This window comes from Emys orbicularis, chromosome 19, assembly GCF_028017835.1.
Source record: "Emys orbicularis isolate rEmyOrb1 chromosome 19, rEmyOrb1.hap1, whole genome shotgun sequence".
Classification (NCBI taxonomy): Eukaryota; Metazoa; Chordata; order Testudines; family Emydidae; genus Emys; species Emys orbicularis.
Window position 1 is genome coordinate 11,727,012 of NC_088701.1, and position 23,788 is coordinate 11,750,799.

General features: G+C 47.8%; 1 protein-coding gene and 1 pseudogene across 1 annotated transcript in view; one reads left to right on the plus strand and one right to left on the minus strand.

Moving 5' to 3' along the window:
- Positions 1-23,788, plus strand: part of LOC135891988 (adhesion G protein-coupled receptor E2-like) — a 1,091,233-nt pseudogene that overhangs the window by 780,183 nt on the left and 287,262 nt on the right.
- The window catches only part of LOC135891907 (ultra-long-chain fatty acid omega-hydroxylase-like), a 66,920-nt gene continuing 53,597 nt past the window's right edge, over positions 10,466-23,788 (minus strand). The window contains exons 14-19 of the mRNA XM_065419597.1: positions 21,038-21,130; positions 20,496-20,565; positions 17,251-17,360; positions 16,418-16,570; positions 13,991-14,176; positions 10,466-10,525 (exon numbers count right to left, since the gene is read on the minus strand). Of these exons, the coding sequence (XP_065275669.1) occupies positions 10,466-10,525; positions 13,991-14,176; positions 16,418-16,570; positions 17,251-17,360; positions 20,496-20,565; positions 21,038-21,130 (672 nt within the window). The remainder of the gene's footprint in view (positions 10,526-13,990; positions 14,177-16,417; positions 16,571-17,250; positions 17,361-20,495; positions 20,566-21,037; positions 21,131-23,788) is intronic.

The following is a 23,788-nucleotide window of genomic DNA, read 5'->3' on the forward strand; positions in this document are numbered from 1 at the left end:
GCTGAGGGTAAATGCAGTCGGGGGGTGAAGTGCCAGATACTTATGGTGGGGCATCTAAGAACACGTGGTCAATAACCCTAAATGCTATGGATCAGCCCCTGCGTTCCCGCCAGCCCCCCTGTCCTGATGCTGCTGATGTGTCCTGATGCTGCTGTCTGGAGCTCAGGGTCTGGTCTGTCTCTCACTTCCCTTCCCTGGAGGGTAGGAATCTTCCCTCCTGCCTGCTCCCCCCACTTCTGCACTCAGCAATCCACCCGCCTGGTCTGGGGCAGGAACAGCTGAGAGGCCTGCGGCCAGGTGGCTCCGTGCTCTGGCCGATCTTCCTGAGGGGCCCCGGTGAGAACTTCTGCCTTGGCCTGCTGTGGGTGGCTTTGGGGTGGGGCAGCAACCCAGGGGGCAGCTGCCTAGCAATCGCAACTGCTGCCTGCAGTCACCCAGGGGAGTTGGGGCAGGGAACCTTGTACATGCCTTTGTTTCCTTCACACAGACACACCTGCTACAGGGAACACACACACACAATGGGGAATTGTACTGCCAGAGTGCCCTGGGGGGCTGGCTGCAGACCCAGCAGGGACCCGCTCTCTGCCACAGGGAACTCATGGTTCAAGGAGACAAACAATGGGTTGAGGGCAGGGAGGAGGGGGCTGGGTGTGGCCCCTGGGGCAGCTGGACCTGGAACTGGGGGACAGTTGGTTTCATGATATTTCTAAGGTCGTTCCGGAGCACGGCGAAGTCCAAGGCCCCTGCTGCAGGGACGAGGCCACAAGGCTTTGGGATCCGGCCTTGGGGTTTCAGGATCTGGCCTTTGAATCCGGTCACTGAGCTTTGGGTTCTGTCCCCCGGCCACATGGCGGCAGGCTCCAGCCCCGGGCTCATCCCCTCCCTCCCATCTCTCTGGTCCCCATTGCCTCCTCAGGCCCCAGACTTCAACCGCATGCTCCGTTCCTTGGCCGCAGGGCTCCAGGCCCCAGGATCCGGTCACGGGTCTTCTGGCTCTGGTCCCCAGCTGTGAGACAGCAGGTGCCAGCCCCAGGCTCACCCACCCCCCATTGCCCCGGCCCACTCTGCCTCCTCCGGCCCTGGGCTTTGTCCACATGCTCAATCCCCTGGCCACGGGGCTTCAAGCTCAGGCCATGGGATTCGGCTGTGGGGCTTTCGGCTTTCTGCCTCCGGCTCTTGGCCATGCAATGGCAGGTGCAGGCCCCTAGCTCACCCCCCCGCCCCCATTAACTTTGGCCTATGCTGCCACTCCCACTCCACCCATTGCCCCTGGGACCCACTGCCTCCTCCAGCTTCCTATCCATTCCCCTGGACCTCCGCTGCCTCCATACCCACCTCCCCATCCAGGGCTTAATTTGTCTCCAGGCTTGCCGGGGCTGTGTAAGTGCTGTGAAAAGTGATATTAACATACAAGTATCACTTTTCACAGCAGCAGATTTACTAGCTCGCAAGGCTAAAAATAACCAAAGCAACCAAAAAACAAAAGAAACTACACCAAAAACGACAAGAATGTGCAAAGCACCTTGTTTGCGTTTCTATTCTGCTTAGGGCCAGTAAACAATAAAGACAACTCGACTTTATTTGTATTATTCGGTTTGCAAAAAAACCCCAAATCCTACATAAATAAATTACACTGATTTGGACATGGGTATGTGCATATTTGTTTATTTTCCCTAAAGTTAGTTAAATATTTTAGGAACAAGAGTCAGAGTGGCCACCAGCAAGAGTCACTGCAGCTGGTGAGGGGCCCCTGCGTAACGGTCAGGGATAAGAAAATTGGGGGAGATGAAAGAATTGAGTGTTGACCTGCGAACGACTGATTCGTGTAACACCAGGGTTGTCCAGTCACAGTGAACACCTTCGTGTAGTGATCTCTAGCCGTATTCATTTTCTGTGTGGAAAAATGGAGCAGTTTATATTTAGCCATCATGAACTGGTTTGCTTCATTATTAATGCATTGTGTAAACAGTGAATGGAGTCTTTGTATTCACACATTTGTGTTTGAATGGGGTGGGGGCCCAAATGTTTTGTGCCCAGGCCCTTAATAAATTTTAACCCGCCTCTGCCTGCTGTGACCCAGAGGCTAGCGCCCAGTCACTGGCAGGGAGACTCTGGGCAGCTGAGGGGGGCGAGGGGCAGCAAAAGGCCCAGGTCTCATTGCCCAGTTCTTTGTGTTATCATCCCCCCTGCCCGCCGTCTTCTCTGCCTGCTGGGTGTGACAGCAGCACCCATATGGAGTAACACCACCTGCAGCAGGGAACCTTGGGCCGGGTTGCCCAGCACACCAGGCCCAGCAGCTCCAGGCATTTGAACCTGGCGGAAAGGCTGATGTTCAAACAACCCAACGGCTGAAAAATAAAACCAGAATAACAGAAATCTTGTATGTAGCTGCTTCTAAACCATGTAGGCAGGAGCCCAGCCCCAGCTGTGCTGCCTGGACAAAAGGGCCGGGGGTTAACCCCCCCCCCGACCCTGTCCATGTGAGTCTACTGGGGTGTGGGGGGGCACTCACTTTGACAGTGGGTTACACAGCTATTTACTAGATGGCAGCAGGATATTGGGGCTCAGGAGTCTTGGGTTTTGCGTCTGTCTTGGGGAGGAGAGACAGGAGTCACAGCCAATAGCTGGGTGGCAGGACTCCCGGAGTCTATTTCTGGCTCTCGGAGGGGAGTGGGATCTAATGGATTATAGCGTCAGAGATTTCAAGGCCAGAAAGAACCACTGTGCTCAGCCAGTCTGCCCTCCTGCATACCACAGCCAGAGATCTGTTAGACAGAGACCCTCAATCTTTATTTAAGAACTCCGGGTGATGGAGAATCTGCCCTCCCCTTTGAGTCAGCTGTTCCTAGGGTTAAGTCCCCTCCCTGTGTATGTGGTTGATGTCTGTGCAGGATGTCTGTGTGTGTGTGGGGGGTGACTGGTGTCTGTGCGGGGGGGGGTTGGCTGCTCTCTGTGCAGGGCTCTGTGTGTACACGTGAGGGGCGTGTGTGACTGGTGTCTGTGCAGGGGGGCGGTGTTTGGGGGTTGGGGAGGATCAGTTCTGGGTTAGGGTTCTGTCTGGTTCTGTTCAATATCTTCAGGGACTTAGATGATGGCGTAGAGAGTACACTTACAAAGTTTGTGGACGATTCCAAGCTGAGAGGGGTTGCAAGTGCTTTGGAAGATAGGATTAAAATTCAAAATGATCTGGAGAAATGGTCTAAAGTAAATAGGATGAAATTCAGTACGAACAAATGCAAAGTACTCCACTTAGGAAGGAACAATCAGTTGCACACAAACAAACTGGGAAATGACTGCCTAGGAAGGAGTACTGCGGAAAGGGAGTTGGGGGTCAGAGTGGATCCCAAGCTAAATATGAGTCAACAATGTAACACTTTTGCAAAAAAAAGCGAACATTATTCTGGGATGTATTAGCGGGAGTGTTGTAAGCAAGACTCAAGAAGTAATTCTTACACTCTACTCCACATTGATACAGGGCAGCCCGGGGGGGGGAGGGCAAGTGGGGCAATTTGCCCCAGACCCCACAGGGGCCCCGTGAGCCCTGGTCGAGAATCCCTTTCCTCACCCAGCGGAGCTCCAGTCTTTGGCGGCACTTCAGCAGAGGGTATTGTGGAACCCTTGGCAAAGCTTTAGAAGGATCAACAAAAATCTTAACCGACTCAGCTGTCCGAATCTGTCCCACTTCATTTGCATGCCGAGACCAGAGATGAGGGGGAACTTGTGACAACAAATGCACAAGTCAGGGCAAAGAGTTGTTGGTAATTTAGCTGGCTCCTCTATGTGGAGTGTAGCCAACACTAGATTAGTATTCTCATCAGGAACTTGTAAGAATACGCCATCTGGTGTGCAATAGATAGTACAGCCTAATTTACACAAAAGATACCTTCCCAGCAAATTCACAGGAGAGGAGGGGCTGAGCAAAAATGCATGCTTGTTAGCAAGGGGCCCTAGTGAAACCGCAAGGGGTTTTGTGACAGGATGCGAAACAGGTTGATTTGAAATGCCAACGGCATTTACAGACAAAGTTGACAAAGGAACAGAGGGAAACTCTGAGGATCTTAGAGCAGATCTACTAGCTCCAGTATCCACAAGACAAGTAACAGATTGTCCTGCAATTTCACAATTTACATAGGGGCCTTCTTGATTAATAGGAATTAAAGGATTCATGATGCAGTTACGTTCCCTCAGGCTGTCCTAGTAAGAGGTATTCTGTGGCGTAAAAGCAGACGCTTCAGGATTTGGTAAAGGAGGTGGAGGGTTCTGAGATAGTCGGGTTGGGCACGCATTTCTCCAGTGTCCCTCTTGGCCACAAAAGTGTCATGCAGTGTTCCCGGTCTGGGTAGGATACGAGGGACCTTTCCCTCTTCCTCGCCCGCGACCTCGTCCTCCCTTCATTCCCCCACGGCCCTTGTTTTGATAATTTTCTAACTGCAAGGCCAAAAGATTTGTTTCAGTATTCTCTTTCTTCTGCTCTGTGCAAGCTGTACAATGATTGGCGACTGTCACCAATTCAGAAAGGGGTTTAGTTTGCCAGCCAATACAGATAGTTCTTAACTGCTGCTGAATCTTTGGTAAGAGTCCCTGAACAAAAGCAGCCCCTACTGCCTCTCTGGCATTTTCAGCTGGCTGATTTTCAGCAGGCTAACAGAGGGAGTTTGCCTGGGAGCTGTCCGAGAGGAGGTACGCTAAGTGCTGCATTAGGGGGGCTGTGTTGGTGAGTATCTGAGTGTCTGCTGCTGGGACAGTTGGTCAGTTTGACCGTGTGCTTGATTGCTTGCTTGTTTGTTTGAAAAGTGTGAATTGGGAGTGCTTTGTTCCAGGTGGGCCTTGAGTGGGCCTGACTGGTATATAAGGGCAGTCAGCAGCGAACCAGCTGAGCGGCGAACAGCAGAGGCTAACAGAGGGAGTGTGCCTGGGAGCTCGCCTGGAGAGAGCTCACTGAGGCTTTCATCTGCAGGTTTCTCTGAGTAGTTCCTGCAACAGCTGAGGAAGCTCTTAAGAGGACAGGGATATGGAAGGTGAGCGATCAGCTGTTGTAACCTGCACAGGTTGTGCCATGTTTGTCTTTCTTCCACAGGACAGAAGCGACTTTGTCTGTACAAAGTGCAAGCTGGTCTCCATATTGGAAGAGAAGGTTCGAGGGCTGGAGAAACGAGTATCAACACTGCGTTGCATAAGGGAAAATGAAGATTTCCTGGACAGACGTCAGGAGATGCTTCTACGGCCACAATGTTCTGAAGATTCAGAGCAGGCACAGCAGGGACAGAAGGATTGTGAAGAGGTTTGGCAGCATGTGACTTCCAGAAGGAGAAAGAGGAGCGTCCATGCACCAGCAATGGAGATACAGGTGAGCAATCGTTTCCATGTTCTCTCCACAGGTACTAATGCGGAGAGTGGACTAGATGACCCATCTGAGGGAAGGGAGCAGAAGGAGACTCCACCGATTGGAAGGCAAAAGATGCACTGTCCTAGGGATGGGGGTTCCACGACCACCACTCCCAAGAGGAGGAGGAGGGTGGTGGTGGTCGGGGACTCCCTCCTCAGGGGGACTGAGTCATCTATCTGCCGCCCCGACTGGGAAAACCGAGAGGTCTGCTGCTTGCCAGGAGCTAGGATACACGATGTGACGGAGAGACTGCCGAGACTCATCAAGCCCTCGGATCGCTACCCCTTCCTGCTTCTCCATGTGGGCACCAATGATACTGCCAAGAATGACCTTGAGCGGATCACTGCAGACTACGTGGCTCTGGGAAGAAGGATAAAGGAGTTTGAGGCGCAAGTGGTGTTCTCGTCCATCCTCCCTGTGCAAGGAAAAGGCCTGGGTAGAGACCGTCGAATCGTGGAAGTCAATGAATGGCTACGCAGGTGGTGTCGGAGAGAAGGCTTTGGATTCTTCGACCATGGGATGGTGTTCCAAGAAGGAGGAGTGCTAGGCAGAGACGGGCTCCACCTAACGAAGAGAGGGAAGAGCATCTTCGCCAGCAGGCTGGCTAACCTAGTGAGGAGGGCTTTAAACTAAGTTCACCGGGGGAAGGAGACCTAAGCCCTGAGGTAAGTGGGGAAATGGGATCCTGGGAGGAAGCACAAGCAGGAGAGCGCAAGAGGGGAGGACTCCTGTCTCATGCTGAGAAAGAGGGACGATCGATGAGTTATCTTAAGTGCCTATACACAAATGCAAGAAGCCTGGGAAACAAGCAGGGAGAACTGGAAGTCCTGGCACAATCAGGGAACTATGATGCGATTGGAATAACAGAGACTTGGTGGGATAACTCACATGACTGGAGTACTGTCATGGATGGATATAAACTGTTCAGGAAGGACAGGCAGGGCAGAAAAGGTGGGGGAGTTGCGTTGTATGTAAGAGAGGAGTATGACTGCTCAGAGCTCCGGTATGAAACTGCAGAAAAACCTGAGAGTCTCTGGATAAAGTTGAGAAGTGTGAGCAACAAGGGTGATGTCGTGGTTGGAGTCTGCTATAGACCACCAGACCAGGGGGATGAGGTGGATGAGGCTTTCTTCTGGCAACTTGCAGAAGTTGCTAGATCGCAGGCCCTGGTTCTAATGGGAGACTTTAATCACCCTGATATCTGCTGGGAGAGCAATACAGCGGTGCACAGACAATCCAGGAAGTTTTTGGAAAGTGTAGGGGACAATTTCCTGGTGCAAGTGCTGGAGGAACCAACTAGGGGCAGAGCTTTTCTTGACCTGCTGCTCACAAACAGGGAAGAATTAGTAGGGGAAGCAAAAGTGGATGGGAACCTGGGAGGCAGTGACCATGAGATGGTCGAGTTCAGGATCCTGACACAAGGAAGAAAGGAGAGCAGCAGAATACGGACCCTGGACTTCAGAAAAGCAGACTTTGACTCCCTCAGGGAACAGATGGGCAGGATCCCCTGGGAGAATAACATGAAGGGCAAAGGGGTCCAGGAGAGCTGGCTGTATTTTGAAGAATCCTTATTGCGGTTGCAGGAACAAACCATCCCAATGTGTAGAAAGAATAGTAAATATGACAGGCGACCAGCTTGGCTAAACAGTGAAATCCTTGCTGATCTTAAACGCAAAAAAGAAGCTTACAAGAAGTGGAAGATTGGACAAATGACCAGGGAGGAGTATAAAACTATTGCTCAGGCATGCAGGAATGAAATCAGGAAGGCCAAATCACACTTGGAGTTGCAGCTAGCAAGAGATGTTAAGAGTAACAAGAAGGGTTTCTTCAGGTATGTTAGCAACAAGAAGAAAGTCAAGGAAAGTGTGGGCCCCTTACTGAATGAGGGAGGCAACCTAGTGACCGAGGATGTGGAAAAAGCTAATGTACTCAATGCTTTTTTTGCCTCTGTCTTCACAAACAAGGTCAGCTCCCAGACTGCTGCACTGGGCAGCACAATATGGGGAGAAGGTGACCAACCCTATGTGGAGAAAGAAGTGGTTCGGGACTATTTAGAAAAACTGGACGTGCACAAGTCCATGGGGCCGGATGCGCTGCATCCGAGGGTGCTAAAGGAGTTGGTGGATGAGATTGCAGAGCCATTAGCCATTATTTTTGAAAACTCATGGCGATCGGGGGAGGTCCCGGATGACTGGAAAAAGGCTAATGTAGTGCCCATCTTTAAAAAAGGGAAGAAGGAGGATCCGGGGAACTACAGGCCAGTCAGCCTCACCTCAGTCCCTGGAAAAATCATGGAACAGGTCCTCAAGGAATCAATTATGAAACACTTAGAGGAGAGGAAAGTGATCAGGAACAGTCAGCATGGATTCACCAAAGGGAAGTCGTGCCTGACTAACCTAATTGCCTTCTATGATGAGATAACTGGCTCTGTGGATGAGGGGAAAGCAGTGGATGTGTTATTCCTTGACTTTAGCAAAGCTTTTGATACAGTCTCCCACAGTATTCTTGCCGCCAAGTTAAAGAAATATGGGCTGGATGAATGGACTGTAAGGTGGATAGAAAGCTGGCTAGATCGTCGGGCTCAACGGGTAGTGATCAATGGCTCCATGTCTAGTTGGCAGCCGGTTTCAAGCGGAGTGCCCCAAGGGTCGGTCCTGGGGCCGGTTTTGTTTAATATCTTTATTAATGATCTGGAGGATGGTGTGGACTGCACTCTCAGCAAGTTTGCAGATGACACTAAACTAGGAGGCGTGGTAGATACACTAGAGGGTAGGGTTTGGATACAGAGGGACCTAGACAAATTAGAGGATTGGGCCAAAAAAAACCTGATGAGGTTCAACAAGGATAAGTGCAGAGTCCTGCACTTAGGACGGAAGAATCCCATGCACTGCTACAGACTAGGGACCGAATGGCTAGGTAGCAGTTCTGCAGAAAAGGACCTAGGGGTCACAGTGGACGAGAAGCTGGATATGAGTCAACAGTGTGCTCTTGTTGCCAAGAAGGCTAACGGCATTTTGGGCTGTATAAGTAGGGGCATTGCCAGCAGATCGAGGAACGTGATCGTTCCCCTTTATTCGACATTGGTGAGGCCTCATCTGGAATACTGTGTCCAATTTTGGGCCCCACACTACAAGAAGGATGTGGAAAAATTGGAAAGAGTCCAGCGGAGGACAACAAAAATGATTAGGGGTCTGGAGCACATGACTTATGAGGAGAGGCTGAGGGAACTGGGATTGTTTAGTCTCCAGAAGAGAAGAATGAGGGGGGATTTGATAGCAGCCTTCAACTACCTGAAGGGGGGTTCCAAAGAGGATGGAGCTCGGCTGTTCTCAGTGGTGGCAGATGACAGAACAAGGAGCAATGGTCTCAAGTTGCAGTGGGGGAGGTCCAGGTTGGATATTAGGAAACACTATTTCACTAGGAGGATGGTGAAGCACTGGAATGCGTTACCTAGGGAGGTGGTGGAGTCTCCTTCCTTGGAGGTTTTTAAGGCCCGGCTTGACAAAGCCCTGGCTGGGATGATTTAGTTGGGAATTGGTCCTGCTTTGAGCAGGGGGTTGGACTAGATGACCTCTTGAGGTCCCTTCCAACCCTGATATTCTATGATTCTATGATCAATTCCCGAATGTTGTTGAAAACCTTAGTCAGTCTATCTAGATAATCAGCAGGGGACTCTCCTTTATTCTGTTTACAGTGGGTAATCTTTGTCCAATCTGTCTTCTTAGGGCAGACTTCCGTAATAGAATTTAAGAGATGGTCCCTAGCCTCTCTTAAGTCACGCTCAATTCCAGCGGCACCTGGCCAAGCTGCCTGTCTGGTAAGTGGTTGTCGAACTTCGGCTGGCATAATCATCCGTAAGAGTTGATTAATGTCTGCCCAAGATGGATTATAATACTGAACCACTGTCCGGAGCTCTTCTCTAAATTTTTCTGGCTCCTCCCTAACCTTAGGAAATTCCTTTACCAAGTTTCTCAGATCTCCTGGTGACCACGGGGTATGCACTGTAACCAACTGTCCTGCAGTCCTGGGCAGTTCTCTTAAAGGAGCCTGGAGTGTCTGTGCCAGGCTTCTAGTAAAGTAACGGGTACCCTCCTCAGAAGGACCAGAGTCGGGAGAGCTACTGGGAGGATCAGAATCATCCCTTTGTGGTGAAGAGGAGGGTTCTCTCACAGGAGAAGAAAGAACAATTTGTGCAGCTGATACACGCGGTGGTGAAGCTGACACTACCGGGCGAGGCTCGTTAGCAGGCACAGCCTGCGGAGGGGGAGGAGGCACGGGCTGCTGCTGTGGAATGTTACTGAAAAAATCTACAATGTCCTCAGCAGTTTCCTCTTCACTGTCAGCCCTAACTAATTGGGGATAAAGAGGAGCAGAAGGAATTGCTCGAGCAGGAAGAATTGGAATAAAAACAAATGTTAAAACCTTCCATTAAATGAAGCCCTTGTTTCTTGGCCTGTCTTGGCGAGGAGGTACCTCAATCGGCTGTGTCCAGGCCAGGAGTGAGATAAGCCCCAGCTGGTGACTGGGCTGCACGGGCTGGGAGCTGCAGAACCTCAGGGCTGGGATCAAGCCACTGTCCATTATAGTCACTGATCCCAGGCAAGGCTGGTGTGCAGGGTTAGCGAGGTGTTACCAGCACAGGTCTCTGTGCCCTGGGGTGAGCCCTCTCCCTGTGTTGCAGGTTCCTGTGTTGCCCACAGAGCTCGCCATGCTGCCCACACAACTGGGAGGAGTTGCAGAAGAGGTGCTACTTTTTCTCCTCCCTAAAGGTGACCTGGAAGAAGGCCAGGAGCTCATATATTGATCACCATGCAGACCTGGTTGTCCTCAACAATAAGTTGGAGCAGGAAGGTCCCCACCCTCCTGCCCCTCCAGCAATCCCCACCAACCCCCTGCCCTCCTGCAAAGGCACAAAAGGAGTTACACCTAGCAAGGGACATACAAGGCAATAAGAAGGGGTTCTAGAAACACATTAGGAGCAAGAGAAAGGTGAAAGAAAGTGGAGGTTCTCTACTTAGTGCAGCAGGAGAGTGAATAACTGGTGACATCAAGAAGATTGAGGTGATTAATGCCTTTGCTTCAGTCTTTACTAAGAAGGTTGATGGTGACCAGGTACTCAACACAATTAATATTAACAACCTGGGGGACGGACCACAAGCCAAAATAGGGAAAGAATGGGTTAAAGAATATTTAGATAGGTTAGATGTATTCAAGTCGGCAGGGCCTGATGAAATTCACCGTAGGATACTTAAGGAACTAGCTGGAACAATTTCAGAACCGTAAGCGATTATCTTCAAGAACTCAAGGAGGATGGGTGATGTCCTAGAGGACTGGAGAAGGGCAAACATAGTACCTATCTTTAAAAGAGAGAACAAAAAGGACCTGGGGAGTTATGGACCAGTCAGCTTAACTTCAATACCTGGAAAGATACTGGAATAAATTACACTGCTCTACAGCCAAAATGCTTCTGAAATAAATGTAGTCAAACTTTACTAATTCTGGGTCACTGAGAACGAAAATGATGCTTAAAATTGTTGATTGGCTCTAGTTTTCAAGATATGCTATTGGGTCAGTATATACGACCCTTGACTTGGGAATGGCGGAGGATAAGTGAGTTATAAAGGGAAGGGATCTCAATTTAAACCAGAAATGACTAAAATACATCTTTGACTGGATCTATGAATAAATCTATGACTGGGTTTGGACAGTACTTGCTTTTTAGGCAAAACAATGAATGATGCAATCTGAAGCTGGTATTGCGTCATACATGATATGAATTGCATCATGTTATTCCTAGAAGTCATGGATGATGCAATCATAACGAAGCTTACATCACTCTGCTGAACAAATTGCCCTATATCAGCCCTAGAAATCATACAGTGTCGTGCTCTCTTATTTGTCAGTGTTTGATTTTGCAAAGGGACACATTTCTGTTTAGCCAAAGTGAGCAGAGATGCCTCGTACTTGTGTGAACAATGCAGATAACTTCTGCTATGTTTGTGGTGAAGTGACTTTTGCATCACAAAAGCGCAGTATAACCACTATGGTTAAGAAAGCCTATCACCTTTATTTTGGCTGCAAAATTGGAGATCAGGACAAGAGGTGGGCCCCACACATATGCTGCAACACTTGTGCAACAAATCTTCGCCAGTGGTTGAACAGGAAAAGGAAATCTATGCCTTTTGCAGTGCCAATGATTTGGAGAGAGCCAACAGATCATACCAACAATTGTTACTTCTGCATGGTGCCTCCAGTTGGGAAAGGTGTGTCAAAGAAGAAAAAGTGGACTGTGCATTATCCAAACATTCCATCAGCTATACGCCCAGTACCCCACGGAGAAGGACTGCCGGTTCCTGATGCACCAGAATCATTCTCACTTGAGTCAGACGAGGAAGAGGATGAAACTTCTGGTCCTGAACCATCAATGTCACAGGACCCATATTTTCTCCCATCCTCCTCCTCTGAACCACACCTCATAACACAAGGTGAACTGAATGACCTTGTCAGGGATTTGGAACTACCCAAGAGTAAGGCAGAGCTGTTGGGCTCCAGACTACAGCAGTGGAATCTCCTGGCAGGTGATGTTAGGGTTTCCATGTTCCGTGACCGTCAAAAGGATCTTGTCCCATTCTTCTTCATGGAAGGTGATCTTGTAGCCTGCAACAACATCGATGGTGTGATGGCAGCCCTCAACATCATTCACGATCCAGATGAGTGGAGACTGTTCATTGATTCATCGAAGACGAGTCTTAAAGCTGTTTTACTGCATAATGGCAATGTTTTGCCATCAATTCCAGTTGGTCATGCAGTCCATATGAAGGAAACCTATGACAACATGAAACAACTTTTGAGGTGCAAAAACTATGACCAACATCAGTGGCAGCTTTGTGGTGATTTGAAGGTTGTTGCTCTCTTGCTTGGTCTGCAGACTGGATACACAAAGTACTGCTGTTTTCTCTGCGAATGGGATAGTCGTGCAAGAGATTCCCACTACATCAAGAAAGATTGGCCACTCCGACAGTCATTGGAGCCTGGGAGGAAAAGTGTTCAGCATCCACCACTTGTTGAATCAAGGAAGATTTTGTTACCACCCTTACACATCAAGCTGGGTCTGATGAAGAACTTTGTCAAGGCCATTGACAAAACACAAGCAGCTTTCAAGTATCTCCGTGGAAAATTTCCAAGGTTAAGTGAAGCTAAGATAAAGGAAGGTGTCTTTGTCAGTCCTCAGATTCGTGAACTTTTTCGAGATGATGCATTTGACCATGCAGTGCGTGGCAAGGAAAAGACGGCATGGAAAGCCTTCCAGTTAGTGGCAATAAATTTTCTCAGAAACAACAAGGCAGACAACTACAGGTTGTTGGTGGAAAACCTCCTCAAGGCATACAAAAGCCTTGGTTGCAACATGTCACTAAAGATAAATTTTTTGCAATCTCATCTAGATTTTTTTCCACCGAACTGCGGAGCAGTGAGCGACGAGCACGGCGAGCGATTTCACCAGGACATTGCAACAATGGAGAAACGCTATCAGGGCAAATGGAGCCATCAATGCTTGCAGAATATTGCTGGACAGTGACAAGAGATGCTCCATTTAATGAATACAAGAGACAAGCCAAGAAGCGCCGAGTAGACACTGAATAGGACTAAACTATGTACAGAATAGTTTTTTGCCATTTGTTTCATAATAAATTTTATTTATATAACCCTTTTGCTGATTTTTAAAGTGTTACATAAACAGGACAGATGAAATATTATCATGTAAAGCAACCATAAACACATGAAAAGACCTAGGTTTACAATTTATGATTAAAACTCTACTATCTACACAATATACATAGACATAAAATGTAAAAACTTAAATATCTTAGAAACAGTAGCCAATCAGTTGTTTTAATTGTCATATTTGAATTCAGCACATCAAAATACATAATAAATAGCACATTTTATCTCTGAAGCAGACGACTTCTCAAAAATTGTAGACCAGTGTTACCTGTTCTGTTCATTCCCTCTGGAGCATGTGGCACTGGCCACTGTCAGAAGACAGGATACTGGGCTAGATGGACCTTTGGTCTGACCCAGTATGGCCGTTCTTATGGTCATAATTCCAGCACTGATAACTGATAACTCAGTTAGGGATCTTTAAATGAAATGATGGATCTGCTTCCAGTCCAGTGTTAAGTCCAAAGGATAGCAACTCTATTCTAGCAGCCACACCCTCACTGATACCAAGCGGCGATCTGATGATAATATTGGCCCTATTCTTTGTAATCAGCCAGGGATTTGGACTTGAAGCTGTCATGCTACCAGGAAACCAAGAGCCACTGCTAATTTCCAGAGTGAGGTCAATTCAGGTGTCTAGGGAGGTAGATATTTCCAACAATACTCCAGTTATACCAGTAAAGATAGGTCTTTAGGATGTCAAAGCAGCTATTAATTAATGGAAACGGAATGAAACTTAATTTCTCTCCGCACCCCACCTTAACATGTTCTTGGACCTTCCTGCAGAAAGACCCAGGCTATTAACCTTTAGGAATTATCCCAAACTGTCTGCTGCTTAAATAAAGCCCTACATCTCCCAGTAAAGTTGTGGGATCCATGTTTTACCAAGATGAATGCAATAGGTAGCGGTATATACCTGTCCATCGGCAGATGTTCGCCGAGGAGGCTGGAGATCACTGTCTCTAGGTCACGGTGAGCTAAAATGGACACCGCCTCCACCAGGAACTGCCTCAAGCTGCCCTCCTGGATAGTAGGCATGTGGCTATATATTATAACCAGGATATCTGGCACCTGGAAGGAACAAAACCAGAAAGAAATGTCCCTTTTTCTTTCTCTCCATTCATTCTACAGAATCAAAACCTTTATTTAGTTATTTGCTGCTTTTTTAGAAATTCCTCACTTCAAGAAACAAATGTTCAAATATGTCTGCTTAGATTTAACCCACAAAAATTGACCGCACTTGGCTGTAAAAATTAACACTGACACACATATACAACCAGGTAAATTAATGTGGTGGTGCCCAGCTATGCATTAAATAAACCAGTTCGCATGCACAAAAGAAGGCTTTGCTTGCCCAGATTTTGCAGGTGTGATTTAAGCAGCCAAATCTGACCATTTGCCTCGAAGAATGTGGAGTTCATAAACAACCACAAGCACAAAATATGCAAGTGCTTTAAACACAGTGTGCAAATGCCTGGGACTATGAACAGGTGACGACCTCTCATAGTCATTCCTAGCCCTTCACATCTTCAAAACACTGGGCAAACATGGCAGTTCTGCTGTGAGGGTTCCCTGTCCTGAGGCCTTTCACCAGCCTTGTTAGAAGTTTTGTGGAGTGCTCCTTTCATCTAGCCCTAACGCACTGGGCTCCAGAATAAGGCATATAAATAGTGGATCCCAAAGACTAAACTGGGAGGCGTGGTAGATACACTGGAGGGTAGGGATCAGATACAGAGGGACCTAGACAAATTGGAGGATTGGGCCAAAAGAAACCTGATGAGGTTCAACAAGGACAAGTGCAGAGTCCTGCACTTAGGACGGAAGAATCCTATGCACTGCTACAGACTAGGGACCGAATGGCTAGGTAGCAGTTCTGCAGAAAAGGACCTAGGGGTTACAGTGGACGAGAAGCTGGATATGAGTCAACAGTGTGCTCTGGTTGCCAAGAAGGCTAATGGCATTTTGGGCTGTATAAGTAGGGGCATTGCCAGCAGATCGAGGGACGTGATCATTCCCCTTTATGCAACATTGGTGAGGCCTCATCTGGAGTACTGTGTCCAGTTTTGGGCCCCACACTACAAGAAAGATGTGGAAATATTGGAAAGAGTCCAGCGGAGGGCAACAAAAATGATTAGGGGTCTGGAGCACATGACTTATGAGGAGAGGCTGAGGGAACTGGGATTGTTTAGTCTCCAGAAGAGAAGAATGAGGGGGGATTTGATAGCTGCTTTCAACTACCTGAGGGGGGGTTCCAAAGAGGATGGAGCTCGGCTGTTCTCAGTGGTGGCAGATGACAGAACAAGGAGCAATGGTCTCAAGTTGCAGTGGGGGAGGTCTAGGTTGGATATTAGGAAACACTATTTCACTAGGAGGGTGGTGAAGCACTGGAATGCTTTACCTAGGGAGGTGGTGGAATCTCCTTCCTTGGAGGTTTTTAAGGCCCGGCTTGACAAAGCCCTGGCTGGCATGATTTAGACCAATTTGGGAATTGGTCCTGCTTTGAGCAGGGGGTTGGACTAGATGACCTCCTGAGGTCCCTTCCAACCCTGATATTCTATGATTCTATAGTTTTCTCCCTCCCTCCTTCTATTTTTAAAGGGTACGTCTACAAAAAAATCCCACAGCAGTGAGTTTCAGAGCTCAGGTCAACCTGGGCCTGTGGGGCTTGCACAGGGCCAGCACAACCCATTAGGCGACCTAGGCGGTCGCCTAGGGCGCTGCAATTTGGGGGGCGGCGACCATGGCGGTATTTCCGCGGCGGGACCTTCTGCCGCCTCGGGGGGGGGTGGCATTTCGGGGCACGACCTTCCGCCGCCCTAGGCGGCAGAAAAGCTGGCAGCGCTCCTGGGCTTGCACTATGGGGCTAAAAGTGTAGCTGTTCCTGCTCGGGCTGGAGCCCAGGCTCTGAAACCTGGCAAGAGGGTGGGTCTCAGAGCCCAGGCTCCAGACTGACTGGGAATGACTACAGTGCTATTTTTATCCAGGTAGGCCTCCTAAGAACTGGATGCCTCCAAGTGCCAGTCATTCTGTCTTGTTGTATTTTCCCCAGAGTCTGTTTTTTCAAGCCTTTCTTGGCTGAATACTGTGGCAACAAGCTAGACAAATAAATAACCAACCATCTTCCTTTTCCCTTGGATTATCTCTGTCTACTGCTATTGATTCTGCCATTGCCTATCTTAGGGTGGGAACAAAGATGGAATCAACTCTATGTCCGAGGGGGAGAAACAGCAAGATTTTTGTTCATTACACATGAGGGCAAAGATTTAAAAGCCTAGCGTTTAGGCAGAAAACCTCTCCAGTTTCCCGTTTTACCTTGTCCAGCATGGCATCTCCACACTCCTTCAGGATGATCTTCATCCACAGTCCAGCTGCTGTGGCACAGGTGGGGCTAGCAGACAGCATAACATCCAGTGTGGCCTTAATAAAGTCTGTGGCCTGTTCTGAAGGAAAGTACTCACTAACAACCTGGGAACAAATCAAAAACAGGAGAGACTGCAATGATGGTTGGCTCCAGCACTTTTAAAAATGGAGGCCTAATATCTCTGGAAAAAGATATATGCATCAGCAAATTGTTAATTAGCCTTATGTCTAGCGAGCCATTTGGGGTTACAATTCTCTCTATAGTCTAGATACTACATTTTTGTATTCTACACTAATGATATCAGGTTAGAGGCAAAGCCTCTGTTGCACAGTTAGCACAACATTGTACTGGATATGCAGGAGGTAAGTTTCCAGTTTGTATTCTCTTATATACACTGCATCTTTTTACAACATATAAAATGAAGTAAAGAGAGGCATGCACACAAATATAGGCTAAGGCAAACCCACAAGGTGACAGAATGAAGACTGGGTGGTTTCTCAAGTTGATGTTCCACTAACACCGTTTTTTCTCATGGATGGCTGGATAGGTACATGTGTGCGCAGCTGCGTGCGTATTTTCATGTGCGTGCAACATTCTGTGGAATCTGGTTTTTACATGGCATTCATAGCACACATCTATGAAAAGCATCTTGCTGGTTACTAGCAATGAATGCCCCGTTCCCACAGTTCGCTCCAAGTACGGAAAGGCATCATGAAAGCGGTAAATGTAAAATTAACAGTGCCCGGTCACTAGAACATCCGCACAAGCTTTTTGAGGCAGTTACCCTGGCCATTTTGGAAGATGCCTGAAACAGAACTTCAGGGTCTGGAGCTGTTAGTGCTTCACGGAGACATCTCAGCTCCTCCTCCGCTGACCCCAGGTTCATGGTCTGGCCTGGAGTGGAGAAAAGGAGAAAAAGTACTGTAACGATTCATGAAACTGAACCTCTACTGCATGGATATTCATACAGAAGGATCCATGTGCTATGCTGTTATCAGCATAGTGTAAAATCTTGGCCCCATCAAAGTCAATGGCAAAACTCCTGTTGACTGTAATGGAGTCGGAATTACACCTTAAATGTCTGAAAGTTAACAGTAATGGTATGTTATTGTGAGTGATCAGGGCCGGCTCCAGGCAACAGCGCAACGAGCAGGTGCTTGGGGTGGCCAAGGGGAAGGGGCGGTACGTCCGGCTCTTCGGCGGCAATTCAGCGGTGGGTCCCTCGGTCCCTCTCGGAGGGAAGGACCTGCCGCCGAAGTGCCATCGAAGAAGAAAGCGACGCGGTGGAGCTGCCGCCGAAGTGCCACCGATCGCGAGTGCGGCTTTTTTTTCCCCCCTACCGCTTGGTGGCGGCAAAAACCCTGGAGCCTGTGAATGATACAGGATTGAACAAGCACTGTATTCAGCTTGGAGCAGCTTTCTGGGTGTGTCTGGTTTCAGTAGCCTCTCTGCTCTCAGTATTTAAATCTAATCTCATATTCAAGTACAACTCATGCAGGTGGATCTGAGGTTCCAAAGTAGAGGTAAATCCCTCCACCAAACTTGCATTGTAAAAGAGATGGGGATGGACAAAAACTTCAGCAAGAAACCCAGGCTCCTCAGTCACTTCTAAACAATGCTGGGATTTCTATGTTGTACATTCAAAAACTGGAGTTCCTTCTTCTGGTTCTGAATCACCAACACTGTTTTTTAGGACTGATTAATAGTAATTGGAAATAGGGTGACCAGATGTCCCGATTTTATAGGGACAGTCCCAATTTTGGGGTCTTTTTCTTATATAGACTCCTATTACCCCCCCCCCACACACACATCCTGTCCCGAAGTTTCACATTTGCTGTCTGGTCACCCTAATTGGAAATGGCCTTAAAAAATAACCAAGCTCTATCCCATTAGGTGAAAAGAATATCCTACTCTTTCACAAAGGGGAAAATGGCCTACACTTACTCCAGTAGCTTTGAATGCTCATGACAGAGGGCTGCTGGAAGAACTTTTTGTTTAAAGAATTATTCCAGGAAACCCCTCCAATACAGCCTGTGGCAGGGTAAAGAGAATGAAAATGTTTAGTACCAAGGCCTTCTCTACATGGAGATAGTCAAGAAAGCTAATCCAAATTCATTTTCAAAATGCGTTAGTTAAACTTCATTAAACACCTATGGGGACACACTTATGTAGAATTAAAGTGGCCTTAATTCAGGTTAGTTTAATTCATGTAATTCACTAAAATTAATAAGGTCCATTTTAATTCAGAATCCAAGCATCCACATGTGTTTAATGCCATTTAACTAATGCACTTTAAATTTACACCTTTAGTTAATTTGGATTAACTTTCCCTGTGTAGAGAAGCCCTAAGGAATTTAGCAGTTATCTACCTGTATGCAGACCATTTGTACAGTTCCCAAAAATGTGCTAGGCTCTTTACACATCATAATCTTCTCTTCTAATGAGGTATTTACAAGATGCCACCACTCTGTTATCTAAGCGCCAACAGACAAGACAGAAAGAACTAGACAGGCAGAAAAATGGACATTACAACAGTGAAAGAAGGTGAAGAGTTACTTATACCTGCTAACGGTGAAGAATTACTTATACCTGCTAATGGTCTCCTCACCTTGTATACAGAGAAGGCAGCTGATACAGTCAACCACCCACTGACGGGACGTGGCCAGTGAATCACAGCTGTATGGTGCTATTTGTCCAATCACAGATCCAAACTGACCAAAAGTTTCCTGAGTCTAATTAAAGAATGACGAATGAAAGTTCTCCAGCTGTACGAGACTTCACTTGCCATCCTTATTGTTGATACCAGTCACCTCTGTGTTTTTGGGGAACCGGGGCACAGTATCTAGCCTGACTCATGAAGGACACCCCTCCCCCCCATCTCTGTTTGAACCAAAACCGATCAGAGAAAAGGCTTGCAGAGAACAATGAAGGGCATGGGGAGACACACCTAGACCCCCCCTGACAAGGGTGACAAGATTAAGACATCTCCATTCGCATACAGAATGAAGAACAGAGACAACTCCCCTAGCCTCATCTGCATGAAAGATGGGACAGGGATTAGCATAAAGAACGAGGAACAGGGAACCGCACTGAACTCTGGGACCAGAAAAGCAGGGACGCACTGCATCATGGGAATCCCTGCTCCAGATGCTCATGAACCTACCCCTGCACACACCCAGCTCAGCAATTATCAGACCAATTCTAGTAATAAATCTTTCACTGATATTGCAAAATACTGAAGCAGCCTAGTTGCTTAATGAGCTCCCTGGAAGAAAATACCACCCATAGCCAAGAGAGTGATCAGTTCATATTGTCTAGCCTAAAGAAAACCCTTGACATCAGTTTACCCATAAACAAATCTAGTGTTTTTTCCTTGAACCATTGTATTTTCTCTACAAAACCCCCTACCTATGCCCAAGTAAGGGTTCTGATGTATAGACCCAAACTCTGCATCAGTTCCACTGGGATTCCATCTCCTGACTGATCGTGCTGGGGGCTCTGCCTGTCTCCAGCACTCAGGACCCTGAGCTACCAACATCACATGGGAACCCCGACCAGTTCAAGCCTCATGGAGTGGGTGAGATCCCTCTCTCTGTTTTCTTTTCTACCTCAGGTATTAACCTCTAAAATGTAACGGTTATGTTTGTTTAGCCCTCCTTGTGTAGTTATCACTATTATTCAATAAAATAACTTTTATGGTTCAGCTGGTTGCTTCTCTCTCTCTCTGAATTTTACTCTTTTGTGTTTTTAGCTTCCCCCCATTTACTCTGCAGCAACGCTTCTTGTACCTAAGCTAAAGATCCCTGTAGCACCCAAAAATACTGTGGGGTTTGCTCATCAAGTGGGTTACTACCAGTACAATTGTAACGTGAAAGTGTGATAGGGACGTGTTAAACTTGGGGCACATAAGGGTTGGGGGGCAGCTGAAAGTGCTGCTCAACCCAGCCTCTTGAGACCGAAGCGCATAAGGGTACCAGCTTGAAAGTGCTGCTTAACCCAGCCCATTGAGTACAGGTCTCTTCCCCTTACCTAGCAGAACTATACAATCGAACAGCTCTGTGTGATTTTCCGTGCTAAGCGGCTTAGCTTGAGAACAGATCTGTGGGAAGAAGGGAAATGGTCAAAGAAAAACTAATCAGAAGCAATTGAAAAGAAAATGTTCAATTAATTTCTAAGCTTCCACTTCCTACTTGTCCAAATAGAGGTCTCAACCCCAGGTTGATGGTACTGAATGCACAGCAAGAATCAAACACAATGACCAATATATTAGATAAGAGAAGCTAAAGGGTTTTGAGCAGCAGAGCTGATCTAATCAAGACACAGCCACAGTTTTTACTATACAACTCTGACTCCCCCTGATAATTGGCTTATGGTGAAATTGCTTTACAAACTGAGCTGGATATTAGCTAAGAAAATGAGACCGCTACCTCCTTACTCTTGAACCTGCAGAAATCAGTAAGGCATGAGGAGGTCCCCAGGCTCTGCACTATCATTCGATAGATTTTTATTGTTAATATGCTTCAGATCTGCTGTGCCTAAGCACAAGGGATCTAAGCAAAACCACCCCTCACCTGGTTGTGCAGAGCACTGCAGATGGCTTGAAACTTCCCTTTAGGTAGAGGGATCTTATATTCACCAAAGACCTCCAAGAGCTGGCTCAGAGTCTGCAACAGAGGGTGAAAGTCAGATGGTGGGCACACGAAGGAGCAATATGTAGTGACTGAAGCAGCTTCAGGGGATTCGTAGATTCCAAGGCCGGAACGGATTATTGCCATCATCTAGTCTGACCTCCGGTATAACACAGGCCACAGACCTTGCCCAGAATAATTCCCAGACCAGAGCTTTTAGAAAAACATCCCAATCTCGATATAAAAACTGTCAGTCAGGGAGAATCCGCCTCGGTTCTAATGGTTAATTATCTCACCATTCAAAATGTATGCCGTATTTCCAGTCTGAATGTGTCTAGCTTCAGTTTCTAGCCATTGGATCAAGTTACACCTTTCTCTGCTAGACTGAAGAGCCCATTATAAAACATGAGTCCCTCGTGTAAGATATTATAGACTGTAATTAAATCACCCTGTCACAGGACAGGTCCACCTCATCAGGGTGGTACCAGGTTGTGAAGGAATTGAAGTAGATCTGGGACGGCCCAACTGGCCTAGTCTCCCTAGCCACCGCAGCAGTCCTGGCTCCTAGGGCAGCATAGCCTAATGGTCGGGATCAGCGCAACAGCCCTTCGGTGAGGGTCCACGGCCCAACAGCCTGAGTCACTAGGGCTGCCCTTCTAGGTACGGCAGTGCGGCCTAGTGGCCAAAGTCAATAGAACCACCTCTCGCGGTAGGGCAGTGCAGCCTAGTGGCCAGAGTCAACGGAACCACCTTTTGCGGCAGGGAAGTGTTGCCTAGTGGCCAGAGTCAATGGAACCGCCCTTGGCAGCAGGGCAATGTGGCCTAGTGGCCAGAGTCAATAGAACCACCTTTTGCGGCAGGGAAGTGTTGCCTAGTGGCTAGCCCTTCTCCACTGGGTCCTACCTATTCCACAGGTCCCAGCCCAGGGCCTGTCTTGCCGCAGGGGTATCTGCCACCAACTCAGCGGGAATCCTTCCAAAACATGCCGAGTCAAAGCCCGGTACCTCAACTGGATCCGTGCTTAGTCCACCTAGGCTACTTCCCACCCGTTCTTCTGCAGCTGGTAGTCTCCGGGATTCTGTGGTCTCTCCTCCATCTCTGGCACTGGGTGGCTGGGGGTCGGTTGCAGCCACAGTCCGGCTGGCCTCTGAATCCTGGAGCTCTGGCAGTCTCTCTGCAGGAGCCTGCAATGCACCTCTGCTCCCTTCGGCAGTCATCTCAGCCTGAGCTGAGCGGCTCTTTCATATCCTGGTTCCAGCTGAAGCATGCCCAGCAGAGATGGGGGGGCATGGCCTCCTCGGCCCACAAAGTAGGATTAACCCCTGCTGAACCAATGCGGGGTAGGTAAACCCCATCGCGCACCCTTTTACTGTCTGTTTGTTAAACTAAATAGATTTAGTTCCTTGATTCTACCACTATAAGGCATGTTTTCTAATCCTTTAGTCACTGTGGCTCTTCTGTCAATATCCTCTCCAATTTATCAACACCCTTTTTGAATTGTGGGCACTAGAACTGGACACAGTATTCCAACAGTAGTCACACAAGTGCCAGATTTAGAGGTAAAATAACCACTGTACTCCTACTTGAGATTCCCCTTTTTATGCATCCCAGCTTTAGCTTTTTTGGCCACAGCATGAGTTCGTGTTCAGCTGATTATTCATCATGACCCCCAAAATCTTTTTCAGAGTCACTGCTTCCCAGGACAGCATCCGCCATCATGTTATGTATGGCCTAAATTCTTTGTGCCTAGATGCACACATTTACATTCAGCCGTATTTAAATGCATATTGTTTGTTTGCGCCCAGTTTACCAAGTGATCTAGATCACTCTGAATCAGTGAGCTGTCCTCTCCATTATTTACCACTCCCCAATTTTTATCTCATCTGCCAACTTTACCAGTGATGAGTTTATGTCCTCTGCCAGCTGATTGATAAAAAAGGTGAAAATCAAATTCCTTCCTGCATCTAAACACTTTTCTCCTTTGCTGCTTGAAGCTTCCAGAATGTCTCTGATGCCATCTACATATTTTACTATGTTTAAGCAGTTGTGTAGTGCCCTGATGCTATCAAACAAGTCCATGATGCGTTGGTTCCCTCCAAATCATGGGTATTTCAACTCCAAAAGTGATCACACACTCTGTACCAGAAAGCTTCAACCAGCAGAGACGGTGAGTAAATATCACTACCCAAGAAGTTATTGCTGTCTCATGACTTCATTTACAACTGTATAGCCCCACTGAAGCAGGGCCAGCTCCAGCGTTTTTGCCACCCCAAGCAACGGAAAAAACAAAACAAAAAGCTGCGATCGGCACTTCTACCGCCGCCGCTTCATTCTTTGGCGGCAATTCGGCGGCAGGTCCTTCCCTCCGAGAGGGACTGAGGGACCCGCCGCTGACTTGTCACAGAAGAGCCAGACGTGCCACCCCTTTCCGTTGGCTGCCCCAAGCACCTGCTTGCTGCGCTGGTGCCTGGAGCCAGCCCTGCACTGAAGACAGAATATAGCCCCTTACTTCTTGCTCATGTGGTACTGAGGGTAGATAAAATAGAGAGACAAGGTGAGTGAGACAATATCTTTAATTAGTTTATCTCACCCACCTTCTCACTCTAATATTTTGGGACCAACATGGCTACAACAGCACTGCATAGAACGGTAGATGAAATAGATATGCAATGCTTTTATATCAATCTAGTTACA